A 21,109-nucleotide genomic window follows, 5' to 3' on the forward strand; every position below is an offset into this window, starting at 1 on the left:
CGACATTGTCGCTTCTTACTTGCGCTCGCTGCAATAGAAAAATGTGAAATTTTCCTACTGCAGCCAGCGCGAGATATACAGTGCCCTGTCGCCGAGAACCAGCGCGATGGGATCACGCTGGAAACACAATCTCACGGTCAGGTACTGTACTTTGTGTGTGTAGAAAGAGGTGGCCAACTCATAGAGAATATTTTGTAAATATTTTGTAAAATGTTGCAATGAATATTTTGTAAAAAAAAGTATATTTAGCTAGTTTCCATTTTTCCTATGTATAGCGACTTTTGGGACACCCTGTACAGTATTTATTATGTGCAGAACCATAAAATAAAGATAAAAAAAGTTTGTATTTATTTTTTAGTCAGGTAAGTCTAAAAATGTTACATATCAATCTCTCTTATCTACCATTTACAGCCAATAGTAATAATGGATATCTTCTGGTGCATGGAGAGTGAGTGATTAGGTTTAGTACATAACGCACTGGTAGAGACTGGGGATGGAAAAAAAACTGTCTACAAAGACCATAAAATTCAATAGTCCATAGCAATGGCAGCTTGTGATAAAAAAATGTTGAGAGGCACAAACAAACCCTTCCTGGTCCTTACCTGAAAATGGAACCCCCAGCCTGGGCTGTCATGGCTTCCCTGATACTTGCCAGCTTCCGTGTTCCAAATCTTTAGCCTCCTGATTGGCCGGAAACAACATGATGGCGAATTTTGATTCGCTAAAATCAAAAGTGGGAGGGTTCAAGGCACAGTGCTCTGCACCCCAAGCCAATTAGAGCCTCGGGCTCTAATCATGTGCTTGTTAAAAATTGACAGACCTAATAGACACCTATTAGTCCAGTATCCCCCACACACATAGAACGATTTGTTTTTAAATAAATGATAATATGACTAACATTTTTTAACTTTAAGGTTAAAAAATGTTAGTCATTTTATCATTTAATTAAAAATATATTGCTCTATGAACTTTGGGAGGCTGACACCCCTGCGTCCGTAGGTCCATAGCTTTAAGAAAGCATTATATTGTGCACCAGCGGCTGCCATCCTCAGAGTATTGGCCACCTCTGTATCAAGCTATAAGAAGGAAACAGGTAAGCGCCAACTAAGTAAGTACAGTATTAAAACAAACACTTTATTCTCAAGCATTAAGAACACTCACAGAATATGAAGTAAAAGATCACTTACCCTGTTTCCCCGAAAATAATACCTAGCGTGATTGTCGTTGATGGCTGCAATATAAGCACTACCTCCCCAATAAGCCCTAGTTAAAGTCCTTGTAGGTCTTATTTTCAGGGTAGGGCTTATTTTTGGGGAAACAGGATAGGTCCTATTTTCAGGGAAACAGGGTATCATGTATATCAGCAGCATCGCCCTCTGATCGCCATCCTATGGGAACCGCCAGGGATCCTGTCAGTTGTGGGCTGTAGAAGGAGCTGTAAGGTTCCAACACATAGCCTTCCTTCCAGCCTTCTCTCTCTCCCGGTGATGTCGCTTCCGCCCGTGTGTTCCATGAAAATCTGTTTGGACTTCCTGGTTTCCACAAGACGTCCTTGCTGTCTCCACACGATCCACACCCGACAGGATCCCTATCATCCTCTGGATGACAATGAGAGGCGATGCTGTTGAAATACATAATAAGAGATCTTTTACTCCATATTCTGTGAGTATTCTTAATCCTTGAGAATAAAGTGTTTTATTTTTAATACTTCACTTAGACGGCACGTCCTTGTTATCTTCTTATACCATTTACAGCCAGCAGATGGCATTCTCGGGTTTTTCTCTCCACCATGTCTGCTGAGGTATTGTACTGCTATGCTATGCCATACTAAATCAATAACCCACTACAAACACACAAAAAGAAAGAGTGAAATCAGAAATCCTTATCTACATGCTTGTCCCAAACCAGTGCCCCTGAAAGAACTGAAACCATCAAATCAGTTGGCCAGGAAACTAGCATTTTCACAATTTAGCAATGGCATCCTCCGTGTTCTGTAAGTACAGGTTTCCTTTAAAAAACATCAGTTGGAATTCTAATGCCTGAAAAAAAATATTTTAATTCACAGTCTAATTTAATTTACTATAGCTTGAAAGATAATTTTGCTTAACTTATTATATTTTCCATCTTTTCATGTTGATTGCAATATATTGCATATTGTTGAACATCTGTTTTGCTAAGTTAAGTAATACAGCGGGCAAGCTCGATTAAGCTTAAAGAAAACACAAAACAGCTAATCCCTGCAGTTATGTTTTCAGTATGCTCCTAGAATTTCCCTTCAGAGTTTAACTGTTACCACTGGAAATAAAAGAAGAGCAGCAAGATTTAATACAATAGTATCTACGAGTATCTCATAAATGCTTTGCAGTGCTGGCACCCAGGTACAAGGTGAGTATCACTGCTGATTCAACCTTAGTGAACCACACTTACTTAGTGAACCACACAAGTCTTAAACCTGAACTCCAGGCTAAACCATGATTTGGGCATGGGGGTTCCTCTTAAAATCCATACCAGACCGAAGGGTCTTGTATTATCCGGGGGGAACCCCACGCCCATTTTATTTTCATTTTAGCGGGGGTTCCCCTTCAACATCCTCAACACACAAGTCACACCACAAGTCAGATCATCATGATCTGACTTCTGGTGCGACTTCTATTCAATTCAATGGGCTCTCATAGGGAACCATTGATTTTGACTAGAGGCAGAGAAAAGTGGCTAAAAGCTAGAGTGGCTAAACGCGCATTGACGCCAATGCAAAACGCTGGTAAATTACGTTTTTAAAACAGCATTTTCCTGCCAGCAATCTGACGCCAAGAATGACTTTTTTGAGCATCATGTGTGCATGGAGCCTTAGTTTTAAAACCTCCCCCTCCCAAGCAGCATGTACTCACCTTTCAACTCTGGGTATGCAAGCACATATACAGTACCTGCCGCCGATATTGTTTTTCCAGCACAATAGGATTGTGCTGGAAATCACCACTGCTATGCTGTGCTTCTCACGCTCGCCGCCCCCACGAGATGCCACGCATCCATAGGAATCCATTGGGGGCGGTGAGCGGGAGGAGCGACATAGCTGAGCGGGAAGAGCGACAGAGTTCGGCACTGGCTCCCGTGACGGGGCTTGCAGGTGTCATATGGGTGGGTAGAGATGTTTTACTTAGCCCATTCAAACTCAATTATATAGTCAAAACTTGCACAAGAAATTTAGGGGACTCTACAAAGTACACTGGTTAGTGGAGGGTAGAACTGTGTCCAGGCTCAACAATGTTGTACTGTATATTCTTAACAGGCAGTAAACAAGCTTTAAAACAAGCCCTCACTGACCTATGTAGCTGCAAGCACTATGGAGTACATAATCCTCAAAGCTCATAAGAGATCCAGTGAAGTTTGTTAGGTCGGCATTCCGTTATATACAATATAAAGCAAAATATGCTTTTAACTAAGTGGTCAATGGCAGTCTGGTGAATGTTTACAGTAGCACATATATTGATCATTGAGTGTCACAACACGGTGTGATAAAGAAGATTTGGATTGAATGTTTTCTATGGACTGGACACTCTTTTTTGATCGCTTTTTTGCACCTAAAATAGTGGGACTCACCGTTTTAAAGTCACTGTTTCCAAGTATATGTTTCTGTACTTGCACTTTATATAATGCAGTTTTGTATGATTATTATTTGTATTTTTTGCACATATCGATTTGTATCATATAATTAATAAACTGTTAGGTCATATATACAGTATTTATGAAATAAATGTTTATATTTTTGAAATTCATGTATTTTATATTTATTTGGCACATGAATTAGATATCATATAGATAGGTTGGTTTTGATGTGATAATATTGTGGGTCACTAACGCCCCCTACATTAAATATTACAATGATTAATAAATCTAAAGATATGAAGAAATCTGATATTATAAACAAATCACAACTTTTCCTGTTACTCCTACTCCACCCCCTTCCCATCCGTTGAGTTTACCTATTGACCCTTTAAAGTGGAAGTAAACCCATCAATTTAACAGTTTTAAAAAAGTTACATCCTCGGCACGTGCTTGAAATTTAACTGTTACATTGGTTGTGCTCTCAACCAAGCTGTCAAGCCATCCAATGGCTGGTGTCATAACTGATCACATGTGCAGCTTCATGGCAGTTGATTAACCACTTGAAGACCAGGCCTTTTTCTGACACTTGTTGTTTACATGTTTAAATTTTTATTTTTTGCTAGAAAATTGCCTAGAACCCCAAATAACATATATTTTTTAACAGAGACCCTAGAAAATAAAATGGCGTCTGTTGCAATATTTTATGTCACATTGTATTTGCGCGGTCTTTCAAGCGCAATTTTGTTGGAAAAAATATACTTTCATGAATTGGAAAAAAAAACAGTAGTTAGCACAATTTTTTGGGATAAAAAGATGAGGTTACATGAAATAAATAGATTCCTAACATGTCATGCTTCAAAATTGTGCACGCCTGGAATAGCGACAAACTACAGTACTTAAATATCTCAATAGACGATGCTTTAAACATTACCTTTTTAGAGTTACACAGGACGTATTAGAATTATTGCTCTGACTCTAATGATTGCGGCGATACCTCACATGTGTGGTTTGAACACTGTTTACATATGTGGCCACGACTCGAAGGGATGGGTGCTTTAAAAAAATATTTTTTTATTTTTTTTACACTGTCCCTTTAAAAAAAAAAGTTTGACTACTTTTATTCCTATTACAAGGTATGTAAACATCCTTTGTAATAGAAATATGCATCACATGCCCTCTTCATTGTGAGATCTGGGGTCAAAAAGACCTTAGACAATTACACTGAAAACCAAAAAAATTATAAAAAATATGTAATTTTACAATTACTAAAAAAAAGAAGAAAAGTGTCCCTTTAAGGCCGTTAGGCGAAAATGACCTCAATGGCATAGAGTCGAGTGGGGGCAATCTTGCCCTCACTCAACTTCCTACCCATCGCTCCAGGGGATTGGTTTGTTTCCCCCTTTACCCCCGTTCTGATAAGCAGGGAAATTACCTGGAAAGCAGGGCACACCTCTCCCGCTGCCTATAAAAGTGCTCCTGTGGTGAATCCGCCACAGAGACCACTTTTATTGGACGCTAAATCATCCGCTGTATAAAAGAAATACTGGGGTTAATATGAGGTGATGAGGTTTATATACAGTGGGCGTCCAGAAGAGGTTAGACAGAAGCCAAGATGGCAGGAGAGGAGGGTTTACTTTAATGTACTGATCAGAGTCTCAGGAAGCAGGTATAGGGGAGGCTAAGACTGTTGCAAGAAAAGTACAGGCAAATATTTTTGGGGGTTTTGGATAGAGTAAGGGAGGGTTATAACCCCTGTCAGTTTTTTATTTTCATGACCCATTGGGGAGATTTCCCTTCACTTCCTGCCCCATAGCCAAACAGAAAGTGAGGAAATCCATGCACAATAAGGGAATCGCTTGCCCCTCCAGGTCACCAAAACTAGTGCCCCTATTGGAAGATTTGTCTTCTATTACTGTCCTAAGAGCCAACTCAGAATTTGGGATTTTCCTTTGCTTTCACGTCTAATGATAATGGTACACAAGACAAATAGAGAGGGTAAATCTCCCTTGGAGGGACACAAACAGCAATAAAAACGTGCAGGTATTCTAATCTAAATCTATTCCCCTCTATATAAATCTATTCCACTGTATCTAAAGCAAAAAAAAGTTTTGCCTTTAGTTATACTTTATGGTAACAGCATGCTCATGTGTGTGTTATGCTATGCTCAGATTGACTTGCCGAGGATTGGGACAAGTTTACTTTAGTGAAAAGTAATCTGTCAGTTAGCATTTAGCAAATACGCGTGCCTATATTTGGTATATTTGATAAGTAATATCAGGATTTAGTAACGATTGAGAGCGAAGAGTAGTAAGTAGTCATTAGTATCTGTTTTATGATGTCTCATTTATTAGTTTAGTTATTTTTATGCCACACTATTCAGTACAATTGTACAGCCAAGACTATGCAGTATGTAGTCATTTTAAACTACACTCACCGCTCTCCAGTATATGCAGCCAGAAGGTTAATGCAATATTATATTAGAGTTGCATGTCTCATTACAGTTTAAACACATAAGTGAATCACAGAAACTTGTATTCAGGCTGATTTGATAGAATAGTTACGATAAAAATGTACAACTTAGTACTTGCAATTTCTGTGACTCATTTGATATTTTCCAAATGAGGTTTTATTTAGATGGATATTTACAGGACAGTTTAACAAAAGGATGAAAGAAAAATATCCACATTTATCCTTAATATGCAGAAGATGACATTTTCATTTTATATCTTTGATTCTGCTTTTTATTAGGAGAGTGCTGAATTTCTTGATTTCATTAACAGTGCAGTATTTAAAGTAGAACTAAGGACGAAACTTTTTTTTAATTATTATTTTGGATAGATTACGGGAGGGTTATAACTCATGTCAGGATGTTTTTTTGCCATATTGTATGTGTCCATTTGAGAGATTTTTCTTCACCTCCTGTCCCACCGCCTAAACAAGAAGTGCAATCAAATCCCTCCAATGTGAGGAAATCCATGGTTGTCACCTTGTTCACCAGAACCAGAATTCCTTCAGGAATGCCATCTATAAACATTCTAGTGACAACCCAAAATTTGGGAATTTCTTTTATTTTCTCTCTTGGTGATAACAGGAAACAGGACAAATATATAGGCCAAATCTCCTTAACTGAGACACAGAATTCAATAAAAAATAAACATAAATAAAAAGACCTCACAGGTGTTCTAATCCCTTTCTATTCTATTCAAAACTAAGAATAACAATGTGCCTTTTATTATATTTGAACAGTGCATAGAACAGTAAAATAGAACCCTATTGAAAACTTTTTTTTAAGTTTTAGATGAGATCAGAGAAGCATTGCATCCTCTTTCAGGTTTTTATTCCTGTGTCCCAGGTTTGGAGATTTTCTGCCACTTCCTGTGGTTTTCTATTGCGGAGTGTCTGTAGTGATTATGACAGGAAGTTATGAGAAACCAGAAATCAATACCAACCGGATAGAGGTCCTGACCCTTCTCAGTGTTGCTATGTGTGTTCCCATTTTTCCCATGTTTCACACCTTTTTTGTGTGTGGAACGTCAAAGGAAATTTGTACAAATGTTTGTAATGCTTGGCACTTGATCTCAGAATTAATGACCATATCTTGACGAGATACCCAATTGCCTGCTGCTACTGGCCATCTTAAAGTATTTGTGAAGGCTTATTTCTTTTCCTAAAATAAGAAGTTATACTTACCTGTTCCGTACAAGGGTATTACACAGAGCACTAGAAAAATTTCAAAAGCTGCGCCAAAACCCATATATACTACCTGCACAATGTCCTGGAAGGAATTGCGACAGAGGACTTTTTTATGAACTTTGTTTGCTACTTCCTCTCAAGTTGATGAATTATAATCTATGTTATTTCACTCATTTATTTTATATGTAATGTGATCTATAATAATCCATTTACATTTATTTATATATTTTTTTATTTGTGCAGGTAGTATATATGGGTTTTGGCACAGCTTTTGACATTTTTCTAGTGTATTTGAGTGTGTGTATCCCACTTAGAGCTGCGGCCTTTGTTTTAGATTACTTTGTCTTTTGTTTTCACTCAAGCGTATTTTTCCATTACACAGAGCAGCGCCTTACCTCTTCTTCTGGAATCCCTTACAGGCACTCTCTACTCTTCCTTTTCTCCATGTGGGAGCTCTCCCAAGCTGAGCTGTGTGCATTCATAGAGACACACACAGTGTTGCTCAGCCATGCCCCCCCCCCCCCATTCCATCCTCACAGGATTTGACTGACACATGCAGGAACCATTGGCTCCTGCTGCTCCCAGTGTAGCCTGTAAGAAAAGGAAGAGGGGAGAGAAGACCTGTTGTTGGGACAGCACTGGTTGGAGAAATGTGTGTGTGTGGTGGGGGGGGGGGGGGGGTTGGAAGAATAGCTATTGTGAGTTTTTTTTTACCTTAATGCAGGAAATGCATTGAGGTAGGTTAATACCTTTTCACTTTAGAACCACTTTAAGTTAATTTGCAATTTCCCTAAGGAAACTGGATATTTATGGGATTCAAGTCTCTTGAGTTGGTAGTGGTACCAGTAAAATAACACATACACAAGAATGAAAAAATAAGATTTACTTGACAACAGATAAATAAAATAAAAATAAAAAATATCATACAATCCCATATATCCAATCCTATACCCACAGTTGATCCAGAGGAAGATGGAAAAAAAAAGCAGAAAAGCAGGATCCAATTTGCTACAGCAGGGGAAAAAAATCCTTCCTGATCCCAAAGAGGCAATCTGATTTTCCCTGGATCAACTTTACCTATAAATGTTAGAATCCAGTTATATTATGTACAGTTAGGAATGAATCCACATGACAGATAATGGAAAATAGCAGTCCCGGATCTTGCTCTAAGGTTCTGTCCATCTCAGTGAGAGGGCCAAACCTGCAGACATTAGCCCAGACTTATGAGTTTCGATGGTCTTACAGCCCACTGATCAGGCCAATGACCTGATTAAAATACGTGTTCTGCTTTCACAGTTACAAATGAACACAAACTGACAGTCCTGGCATATTAGAAGTCTTGCTATAGGGAAACCTATGCTTGAATCTAAATCAAACATTCTCTTAGCATTGGCCTGCGATATCCAAAGCTTTTTCAGACAGGGAATCTTTAAAACAAAATAGAAAGTAATAGAAAGTGTACTGGCATTATGATATACAGTACTGTACCGTCAGTAAAACTTTATTAAATTACAATATCTAGTACTCACAAACAATCTTGATAACACAGCTTGTCACATACTCTGAGGAAAAGACAGTGGCTACATGCTGTTCAGCAGACCTGGCAATGGACGATCTCCCACTTATAGAGATTTGAGTTGGTCTCATTCTGGATGTTTTTATGCAACAAGCTGTGTTATCAAGAATGTTTGTGAGTACTAGATATTGTCAGTTAATAAAGTTTTACTCAAGGTATATCACGATGTCTGTGCACTTTCTATTTGATTTTTAGTTCACAGCACAGTGGTAATGATGAAACTACAATGCTTCTAATATGGTATTATATACACTATCAATAACATGAAAGTGTATCTATATCCAAAACCTTGTCTTTTAGTTTTGGATAAAGTATTAACGGATTAAAGCTCCTATCATATTTTACTGCACAGTGTTCACAATACTTTACAATATAAAGGGAGACAGTACAGCTACAATACAAATCAAGACAAGAAGGTTAGGATGGTACTGCTCATGGGAGCTTACAGTCTAAAAGGGAGGGGCAAGCAAAACAAAAATGTAATAACAGTATAATGGATGAGTTGATAGAAGTAAAGGTTCCGTTGTTAGGCTGAGGTCAGATAGGCTTCCCTGAAGAGATGAGTTTTCAGGGATCATCTAAAGGCAAAGAGAGTAGGAGACATCCAGACAGATAAGTAGGAAATTCCAGGCATTGGCAGAAGCTTTGGAGAAGTCTTGAAAATTAAAATGAGAGGAGAAGGGAGAGCTAGAGAGCAGGTTGTATTGGGAAAATTAAGAAGGATGATTAGAGTGATAACCCGAAGCAAGGTTTGTGATGTAGCTTGGTGGTAAAGTTTCGAATGGCCCTATATGTGTTCTGTTAGTATTTTAAATTGTATTCACTGGGCATGCAGATGTCAGTCGAGGGATTGGTGGACACTGAACATTTGCTAAGGTGGATGAATCTGGCAACAGCATTCTGATAGGCTAAATGGGGGGGGGGGGGGGGGGGGTAGCCTGTATATAGCTGAGCCAACAAGGGGGTTCCAATAATCAAGGCAATAAGTAACAAACAACTGAATTAATAGTTTGGTGGTGTAATTTGTTTAAAAAGAATGTGTTTTGGAAATGTGAGAGAGGTGAAGATGGCAAGGTTTGCTCAGTGACTGAATGTGGAACTATAAGGACTTGTCATGGATTACACTTAGCACCCTGGCATGAGGAGAAGGATTAATAGTTGTGTTGTTTAGTACAAACAGAAACCCAGGCACAGACACCCAAGTTATAAAAGTGGTTACTTAAGGTGACACTCATGGCAAGCCACGAGTGTCACCTTAAGAAACCGCTTTAGCAACTGTGAGCTATTTACCTGTATCTTTTTCTATAGTTAGTGTTATTGATCTTGATAGAAAAGTTGGCGGAGGAGGCATTTGGGGGAAACTATGAGCTTAGTTTTTTAAAAGATTACTTTGCAGAAGTGGTGTGATAGTCATTCTGCTATGTTAGTTAGTAAATTAGTGATGGACAAGGCGACTGAATTGATGAATGAATTGAAATTAAATGAATACTTATCGCAGCACAGTTTCAGTGTCACTTACAACTCCATCTCCTCCACTCCCCTTCCTCTTTCTGTAGGGGTACCCCATGCCTCGGTCCGTGGGCTCACCTATTCTCACTCTATACCTCTTCCCTGGGCCAGCTGATAACCTCCCATGACTTCCAATACCACCTCTATGCCGATGACACCCAGATCTATCTCTCCACTCCTCACCTCACCTCGATCTCCAAAATTACTGAATGACATATCTATATGGATGTCACATCACTTCCTCAAACTTAATCTTTCTAAAACTGAGCTTGTTAGATTTCCTCCTTCACGCCCCCCCCCCCCCCCCCCCGTGACTTCACCATTAATATCAACAATACACCACTGGTCCCTCCACACATGCCAGGGTCCTGGGTGTAATCCTTGACTCTGACCTCTCCTTCAGCCCCCATATCCAATCACTGGCTACATCCTGCTGCCTTAACCCTGCAACATCTCCAGAATTCGGCCCTTCCTGACTAATAACACCACAAAGCAACCTATTCACTCCTTGATTATTTCCTGCCTTGACTACTGCAACTCTCTCCTTAATGGCCTACCCTTAAGCAGGCTATCCCCCCTTCAGTCTTTTATGAATTCTGCTGCTAGACTAATAAACCTCACTAACCAATCCATGACTGATGCTCCTCTCTGCCAATCCCTTCACTGGCCCCCCTACCCCAACGTGTAAAATTCAAAATGATAACCATAACATACAAGGCCATTCACAACATCGCCCCCATCTACATTACCAACCTCATCTGCAGATATTGCCCAAATCGTCCCCTCCGCTCCTCCCAGGACCTCCTGCTCTCTAGCTCCCTTGTTACCTCCTCCCATGCTCGCCTTCAAGACTTCTCCTGAGCCTCTCCCTTCCTCTGGAACTCCCTGCCCCAGTATATCCGATCACCCTTACCCAGTCCACCTTTAGGAGATCCCTGAAAACGAATTTATTCAGGAAAGCCTATCCCACACCCGCCTAACTGTCCCTGAGCCACCCCATCAAATCATTCTCTGCAGCAATTACCTTTTGTACCACCCCCTCCATTTAGAATGTAAGCTCTACGAGCAGGGCCCTCCTGTACCTTTTGTATTGAACTGTACTGTAATTGTGTTGTCCCCCCTATACATTGTAAAGCGCTGCGTAAACTGTTGGCACTATATAAATTGTGTATAATAATAATTGGAGAATTGAGAGAAACATTGGGTGTCATTAGCATAGAAAAGCCGTTTGAAGTTATTATTTGATCTAGGGAAGTGGTGTAAATAGAGAACAGAAGGGGTTCAAGGACAGAGCCTTGATGGACCTCTACAGAAAGAGGAGAAGAAGAGAAGGAGTTGTAGGTAACATTGAAGGAGTGCTAAGATATGTAGGAGAAGAACAGGAAAAATCTGAATTTTGGAGGCCAAGGAATTTGAGTTTTTATGAGGAGGAACAGGTGGTTAACTGAATAAAGGCAGCAGAAATTTCTAATATTATGAGTATGGGGTAGTGCCGAATTGGTTTTAACAGTTAATCTTAGTACACACTGGCCAAAAATTGCCCAGTTTAGCAGGAAACAGTGTTTGGTCAGTGTATACAGCTGTCTTTCTGACAAAAGCCAGTTTAATGATTGGCTTTTGTTGAAAAAAACATGCTGGAAAACTAGCATGCAATCAGAAAGATGCAAGGTGGTTGATTTACTAAAACTGGAGAGTGCAAAGTCTGATGCAGCTGTGCATGGTAGCCAATCAGTTTCTAATTGCAGCTTGATCAATTAAGCTTTGACAAATTACCTGGAAGCTGATTGGTTTCTATGTAGAGCCGGACCAGTCAAACATCCCCCCGTTTGGTTCACACCAGAACTTGCGAACAGGCAAACAATTTGTGCAAACACATGAACACCGTTAAAGTCTACGGGACACAAACATGAAAAATCAAAAGTGCTAATTTTAAAGGCTTATATGCATGTTATTGCCATAAAAAGTGTTGGGGTACCAAGGTCCTGCCCCAGTGGACATGTATCGATGCAAAAAAAGTTTTTAAAATGGCCATTTATTCATGAGTAGTAATTTTAATAATGCTTAAACTCAGACAATAAAAATGAAATATTCCTTTAAATATTGTGCCTGGGGTGTGTCCATAGTCTGCCTGTAAAGTAGCACATCTTTCCCGTGTTTAGAACAGTAAAATGGCATGTAATTTAAAACTGCTTGCGGCTGTAATGTATTGTCGGGTCCCGCCAATATACATAAAAAAATAACTGACAAAAATGGCGTGGGTTCCCCCCCAGTCCATTACCAGGAGCTTTGAGTCTGGTATGAATATTAAGGTAAACCCGCACCAAAATTTTTAAAAAAATTGTGCGGAGGCCCCCCTAAAATCCATACAAGGCCCTTTAGGTCTGGTATGGATATTAACCCTGGGAGCACCCACCCCCCCCCCCCCACCCCTGAACTGTACCAGGCCACATACCCTCAACATGTTGATGGGGACAAGGGCATATCAGAATCTGGAAGCCCCCTTTAACAAGGGGACCCCCAGATCCCTCCCCCATGTGAATGGGTATTGGGTACATTGTACCCCTACACATTAACCAAAAAAAGTGTCAAAAAAGTTAAAATGACAGGAGACAGTTTGGGACAAGTTCTTTATTAAAAAAAAATAAAGAAATCTTTGTAAGAATTTAGAAGTACATCTATGATTTTGTTTTACATTTGTTATGTTAAAAAACTGAATTTAAGGAGCAGTTGACTAACACAAAGTTTTTCATAGTGAACAGGTGCAAGCACATAGTGAGGAAATTTCGGGGTCACCTTCGTACGAAAATAGAGTCTGGGGAAGGGACAGTCCCAGTGAAAACCCGGCTGCCTGTACAAACGTGGGATGGAGTATTATCAGGAGAGCAACTCATCACAATGTCCTGTACAGACAAGATTACCAGGTAACACCGATCTCGGCTTAGAAAACATGTTCTGTTTTTCATCCTTAGCCACTTTAGCTCTCCTACCTTCACTTCTCTCATACCCCGGGCCCTTATGGACCGAGCAGTTTTTACATTTCCACTATGGGCCTGTTTATTTGTCAATACTGTAACACAGTAATGCATATATTGTTTCTGGAGGACAAGCCAAGATTTATTTTGGCAACAATGTCTTACAAAAAATATATATATTTTTTTATGTACAATAAAAATAAGAAACATTTGTGTTTTTTCCCCTATTTTTACCAGTGGCATTCTTTTTCTGACAAACTGAAAAAATAACAAAAGGAAATAAAAAAAGTACAAACAGAAAATAATCAGCAGAAAAATATCAGCTAAGAGGAGATGGGTGGAAGGAGTTAAATCAGGGCCAGCCCTACCATGGGTCCCAGTGGGTCCATTGGACCCAGGGAGCACTTTGAGAGGGGCAGCAAATTGAACCATGGTCGCTTCTCCTTCTCTTCTTTTTACCAAGCAAATTGACGACCAAAAGTTTTGTGTGTCATGATGACAACTGCCCCCGTTCCCTGGGCCGCTCTGCCTGGCCCTATACTACCCTAGCCCACCCCTATACTTCCCCAGCCTGTCTATATACTACCCCAATCTGCCCCTATATTGTCCTAACCAGTCTATATACCACTCTAGCCTGCCGCTATACTGCCCTAGCCTGCCCCTATACTGTCCTATCCTGCCCCTTTACTGCCCTAGCCTGTCCATATACTACCCTAGTCTGCCCCCACACTACCCTAGCCTGTCCCTATACTACCCTAGAGGGTCTATATACTACCCTAGCCTGTATATATACTACCCTAGCCTACCCCTATACTACCCTAGCCTGTCTATATACTACCCCACTCTGCCCTATATTGCCCTAGCCAGTCTTTAAAACCACCCTAGCCTGCCCCTATACTGCCTTATCTTGTCCGTATACTACCTTAACCTGTCCATATACTACACTACCCTGTCTATATACTACTCTAGCCTGCCCATATACTACCCTAGCCTGTCTGTATACTACCCTAGCCTGTCTATATACTACCCTAGCCGGCCCCTATACTGCCCTAGCCTTCCCCTATACTGCCCTGTCCTAGCCCACCCCTATACTGTCCTTACTGTTGCATGGAAATCTGACTTCCTGATAAATTTAATTTTAGTTTTAATTATCATGATATAAAATAATGGATGTAGGGGCCTTTTGGTGGGCGTGATTCTTTTTTTTGGAGAGTGTGGGGGGGGGGGGTAGCATTTTATTCTTGGACCCAGGGAGCACAATGTCTTAGGCCAGCCCTGAGTTAAATTATTAGGGTTCACTAAGCATTAACAGAGTGTTAAATAGAAATATGTTTTATTTATTAACCTTTTTGTTTTATTTTTTTTAGAAAAGGGGCTTCCAAGAAGCCACACAACAAAATAACAGGATTTTTTGGGGTGCTTATATTTTCTTGAGTTGATCAGTGAATTCACAAAACAATTTTTTTATTTTATAAAATAAAATAAACAGGAGTCTTATGTTATTTTAACATCTACACATATCACATATGCCTTTCACTTATTCACTTTACACATATATGAGTCTAATCAAGACATTCGTTTTAACAAGTGTTTTCACATGGGCTAATTGGCATGTTATAGCTGAATGCATTTCACCTAAAATCTGCTTCTTCAAGCAGCAAAAAAAAAAACAAAAAAAAAAACTATACAAGTGTTACAAAATATCCAGATATATATATGCCAACATGGTTTAAAGTGTTTGCATATCTGAAACTTTTATTGTATAGAGTAGGGCAAAACTGACCATTGTAACAAAGAAAGAAAGTGATGGGAAATCCAATAATTTCACATTTGTCATTAGAACAAGAGGCGAGTGGAAATCTTCCAATGGGGATACCTGCTCCAGAGACAGCTGTGTAAAGCTGGCCATACACTTGTAGAATTTTGTTTGAAAATGTTTGTGTTAAGAATGTCCGTTTGATTTTCCAATGGTTAGTGGGGTCAGATCGTCATTCATTTTTGACCACAACACCAGAAGATTCAAAGAAGCAACATGGAAAAATGATTCTTGAACAAATTCATTTCTAACAGTGAATGTGATTTAAGATCAGGAAAGCCGATTCACTCCAAAAACAAATGTTGAAATCAAATTTTTTAAAGTATTTTCAAGCCACATTCATCAAGCTATCAAATGTCCTGCTGAGAATTTCTTATTGAATGTTCCTGCGAATACTCGTACAAATGTTAATGTAAAAATCTAGTAGTGTATGGCCAGTTTTAGAAATACCCCCGCTTTGTAGAAATTTACTCTCACTTCTTGTTGCGTCTCTAGGACAGAAGGTGAAGGGAAATTTCTCCAACAGGACATAGACTGTAAAAAAAAACAACAACAACCTTGTTCTCTATTTCAAAAGCCCCATTCTGGGTGCAGAAAGCCATCATATTGATGTTTGCTTGAATTTTGCCCCCCCCCCCCCCCAACTTTTTCACATTAGCTAGCTTAGTAAAACAGTGTCAAGACAACAGGGCTACAATTGCAAGGTGTAGTAACCAATCAACAGTCAATTTTCATACTCCAGACTGCCCACAGCTGATAAAAAGGTCAAATCTAATTGGCAGTTGTAGGTTACTATGCTCTTCACATCATTGTTGTTCTTCACACTATTGCAAACTTTATTTTTTACACATCTTTATCTGTAAAATAAATCTGCTGTATTTATGACATTCTGTGGCATCTGCACCCTGGTGTCCTAGAGACTGGGAATGCACTTACAGCTAAATCTTTCACTGAACTTTAGTATTCAAAGGTATTTGTGATTGTTGTTTTGCAAAGAAATAGAACCAGTCCTTTAAGTTAATACAGAAGTTCATGTGAGACTTTGTAGGATTTCTTGAAGATTGCGGTACAAAGTCCTTCCAGGCTTTGCATGTGTTCGGCCTTCTGTGATTGTTTCAGACAGCTACAATCATAGCAGATATATCAGAAAGGGAACATGGGACACTTTCTTCCTCCCAGTGATTTCCATACACTCTATGTCACCCTGGTTAAAACCTGATAGATGCCAGTAGTTTAGTACATTGCCCGTAGCTGATCCGCACTGCTCTGGCATCATATCACACTGTTCTGTTTTGTTTTGTTTTTGTTTTTTTGCTTCTTGTTAACTCCTAAACAACCATCTATCCACTGTAGTATTTTATTGCCAGGCTGATTATCTATGTACTGCAAGTCTAAATACCAATATATCATATCCTGATTTCTAAAGTGCACCTGGCATGAGATATGATTTTTTCATGCCAAGTGCATCGAAGATAAATAATGTGTAAGGCCTTGTTCACCTGGGACATAAAAAAAAAAAATTCTGCATACAGATGCATGCAGGGTCTGAACGCATCTGTATGCAGCATAACTAAAGTGAATTGGGCTATCCAGATAGGTGCATTGGTGGCTGTTATGTAGCATAAAAAAAAAAGCACAGATGCATCCTCAGCCACATCAGATTTTGCCTGAGCCAACTTTACCTATAAATGTTAGTACCGAGTTATATTATGTACATTAAGGAAAGAATTCAGGCCTTTCTTAAAGCAATCTACTGAGCTGGCCAGAACAACCTATGGAGCGAGTCTATTCCACATTTTCACAGCTCTTTTGCCCCGTACACACAAACGGATTTTCCGTTGGAAAAAACTTGGATGTTTTTTTCGAAGGAATTCCGCTTAAGCTTGGGTTGCATACACACGGTCACACAAAAGTTCTATGAACTTTGGACCGCCAAGAACGCGCTGACATACAACACTACGACGAGCCGAGAAAATGAAGTTCAATGCTTCCGAGCATGCGTTGAATTGTTTCCAAGCATGTGCAGGCATTTTGCATGTTGGAATTTGTACAGACGATCAGAATTTCAGAACTTTTTCCAACCGAAAAATAGAGACCATGCTCTCAATCTTTTGCTGGCAGGAATTCCGCCAGCAAAAGTCTGATGGAGCATACACACGGTCGGAATATCCGACCAAAAGCTCTCATCTGACTTTTGCTGGTGGAATTTCCGATCGTGTGTAAGGGGCATTACTGTGAAGAAACCTTAACGTATTTGGAGATGAAATCTCTTTTCCTCCAGACATAAAGAGTGCCCATTGTCCTCTCTGATGACCTTAAAGTGAATAACTCAACACTAACTTCACTATATGGACCACTTATGTATTTGTACATGTTGATCATACCCCCCCCCCCCCGCCCCTCTTAATCTCCTCTTCTCAAGATATGTGCTTAAAGTGTTACTAAACCCACAATAGTAAAATCTGTTTGTATATGCAGCATAGCATGCTTGTTATACTCACTGTGGAACTTAAGGGGTCATCCTCTGCATTGTATAAAAAGGCTGTTTTATCCTGTATGCACAGATCCTTCCCTTCTTGCATTGTCTATCTGGGGAAGGCCAACTAACACACAGGTAGGGTAGCCGACCTGCACATGCTCAGTTGTGTATTTTATGCTGGAGAGAACATTTACTTGTTCTCAAAGTTAGCCCGGTCACATGATATTGACATCACACATGTGGGCGTGTATACAGGCTGCAGTGGAAATCTCCTCCTACCTAAACTCTTAGCACTGGAGACACTATGCAGTTTATCATGTAACCATGGTATGCAGATCATCCAAAAAGGTATATAATGGCAGTATTTTAATGTAAAAAGAAGATTTATAAGCTGCGGGCACTGTGAGGTGGTGGATAAACAATTTTCATATTACTGGGTTTAGTAACACTTTTAAATGCCCCTAAGCATGTCTAAATGCATCTATACGCATTTAAACAAAATGGACGTAAACTCTAAATGCGAGTAAACGCAACACATATAATCATGTCTAAACTTTTCTAAAAACAAGCAGGAACCTGAATCCTCTTGTTCCTGCACATGTCTGTCTGAACAGGGCCTAAGAGTGACACTTCCAAGTATTCATTTCCTCTCCCAGAGATCACAGTACCCCCCCCATGAGAATTCCTTCATGCGAAAGATAGTTCCATCTTTGTTCAGGAATCATCCAGGGTCAGCGTCTTCCTACTGTACTGAGATTCTGGTTCAGAGTTGGCACAATCATGTAAATTCTGGTTCCTCTGCAGTGTGTGGTTTTGTTCACAAATGTCTTACTGACAGTTCCTCCCCTTAGGACTTGGTATAAGGTTACAACAGAGGTGACTGAGGAAATGTGTCCTCCTGCTTGCAGCAGACTGGTGATGTAATTTCACTTTAGGCAAAGTCTCTGACTGAAGCTCAAGGACTGATTTTTTTGATTATAAAATAAGCAACTTGTCAGAAATGTAGTTATGGTGACTGAAAGGTCTATTTTAAGCCGGTGACACAAGGGTGATTTTTTTTTAGCAGATATTAATTGATACTAAAAATTGCTAATGACAGCAATTAGCAGCAATTTGTAGCTAAGCATAGTGATTGATGCAACATTTCATAGAAAAGCATCAAGAGCAATGGTCACTAGCGATTTTGCCCCTGAGCTGAAACGCTAATGTATTGCTGAATAATGGAACAACAGATTGTTTAAAAAAAATTCACTGTTAGTGAACCTATACCAGAGCATTGTGATTTTCTTAGCGACAAATCCATTTAACAAAAGTGGAGGGGGGGGGTTCAGTTGCTGTGAGAAAATTGCCTGTGTGACATCAGCCTCATTCTACCTCTGTAAGCAGTGTTCTAAATAGTCCACATAACATAAGCCCCAAGAAATCGTGAATTGTTAGTGGAGTTTCTATGCCTCTACAAATTTAAAATCATAGGAAGCTGTGTGATTTTACTCAGAAATATTTAATTTACACATCATTACCTCTCCCAGGTTCGGAAACTGAAGCTAAATTGTTATTAACCACTTCAGCCCCGGAAGATTTAGCTGCTCAATGACCAGGCCATTTTTTGCGATATGGCACTGCGTCGCTTTAACTGACAAATGATGCTGTACCCAAACAAATTTGCCTTTCGTAAATAACCCCCATTATCTTTTACTTTTTGCTATAATAAATATCCCATATTTTTTATCAAAAAAACAAATTTTTTCCTCAGTTTAGGCCGATATGTATTCTTCTACATATTTTTGGTTAAAAAAAATCACAATAAGCGTATATTGATTGGTTTGTGCAAAAGTTATAGCATCTACAAAATAGGGGATATATTTATAGCTTTTTTATTATTATTATTTTTTTTTTACTTGTAATGTCGGCGATCTGCGATTTTTATTGGGGCTGTGGAAATTGTGACAACCATATCAGACACTTTTGACACATTTTTGGGACCATTGGCAATTATACAGTGATCAGTGCTATAAAAATGCACTGATTACTGTATAAATGTCACTGGTAGGGAAGGGGTTAACACTAGGGGGCGATCAAGGGGTTAACTGTGTTCCCTCACGGTGTTCTAACTGTAGGGGGGGTGGGACTGTCTAGGAGGAGAAGGAGATCGGTGTTCATACATAGTATGAACACACAATCTGTCTCTACTCCACTGAGATCCCCAGAGTCGTGTCACGAGCGATGGCAGGAGCCAGGAGGTCATCGCATCCGCCAGGCACTTGCATTGGCTCCGGACACGCGCGCGCCCCTAGTGACCAAAAGGCGAAGCTAAATACGGTAACGTTGTTTCGCCCAGCCATGCCATTCTGCCGCAGTAAACCTGCAGCAGCTGGTCGGCCAGAGGTTAAGTTACCTTTAGAGATGGGCTAGGCTGGGCCTATTTTTGCAATAGTGATTTTAGTCCACTAAGCGGCCTACAATTAATCACTAGTGATTGCTATACATGCAGCTGTAAAAATCCCACAAATTTGCAGCATTGGGCTACCATTAGCAATCAGTAATTACTAGATTCTCTACTGCACTGATCCCTACCTTTAGCAATTGCTAGCAATTAATCATAAGAAGATCACAGTTGATGATCCCTATAACAAAAATCACCCCTGTATGCCCATCTACCCTGCCTAGCCCTCCTTATTCTAACTATTCCCTACCTCAAGCTTCTTTATATCATCTGGTTGAAATATTTTTCACCACTTTCCATATCTGTCTCAATAGACTATAGGGCCAACTCCCAAGCATCGTCGTTCAATGCCACTGGAGTTAACCACAAATTACACACTTCTGGTCTATGCCAATCAATCAGATTTCAGCTGTCATTTGCTTGGTGAAGGTTAATTCTAGAGTTTTTTTTGACTTAGTGAAAGTCATTGAAGCCCTTAGGAGTACAACATTATGTAGGTAATGTGCTTGGCAGCTGTTTAAAGAAGAGGTAAATGTCAGCTCTGTCATTCTACCATAAGAAAGCTCTGGCTATGTAGACAGAGTCAGTAGACTCAGTTGAAATTCAACTCCTTTCTCCACGTGCCAAGTTTCTCCTCTAAAGTTTGGCCACATGAAGTTTTTACATCTGACTTACAGTTGAGAATAAAAGGCTTATCACTGTAGTAAGGCATTTAATCTACTTTGTTATTGCATAGGAATCTTGGAATGTCTAATCCCTGTTTTATTTTACCCAGTGTAGTCATGATGTGGACAGCCAACCATGGCGTAAATCCTGCTGCATGATTAACTTCCCTGGCAGGTGTGAACAGCAGACCTCGTAATGCTGAGCCAGCCCCGATTCATAGCAGCTGTGTTATCTTATCTGAGCGGGTAAACTGCTCTAGTACTAAATACTAAACATTCAGCTTTTATGTATAGTTATACTTTTACTACTATATTTCAATAGTTCTACATGTTGGTTCATGTTTTGCATAATG

The 21,109-nt window shown here is 39.7% G+C and overlaps 1 protein-coding gene across 2 annotated transcripts in view; it reads left to right on the forward strand.

Moving 5' to 3' along the window:
* The window catches only part of ADARB2 (adenosine deaminase RNA specific B2 (inactive)), an 805,999-nt gene that overhangs the window by 712,490 nt on the left and 72,400 nt on the right, over positions 1–21,109 (forward strand). For both annotated transcript variants that reach the window (XM_077491116.1, XM_077491117.1), the window contains exon 8: positions 13,134–13,302. In XM_077491116.1, coding sequence (XP_077347242.1) covers positions 13,134–13,302 — 169 coding nt within the window. The remainder of the gene's footprint in view (positions 1–13,133; positions 13,303–21,109) is intronic.

The sequence above is a fragment of the Lithobates pipiens genome, unplaced genomic scaffold (assembly GCF_037356315.1).
Source record: "Lithobates pipiens isolate NorthernLeopardFrog02 unplaced genomic scaffold, aLitPip1_a1.2 Scaffold_19, whole genome shotgun sequence".
Lineage (NCBI taxonomy): Eukaryota > Metazoa > Chordata > Amphibia > Anura > Ranidae > Lithobates > Lithobates pipiens.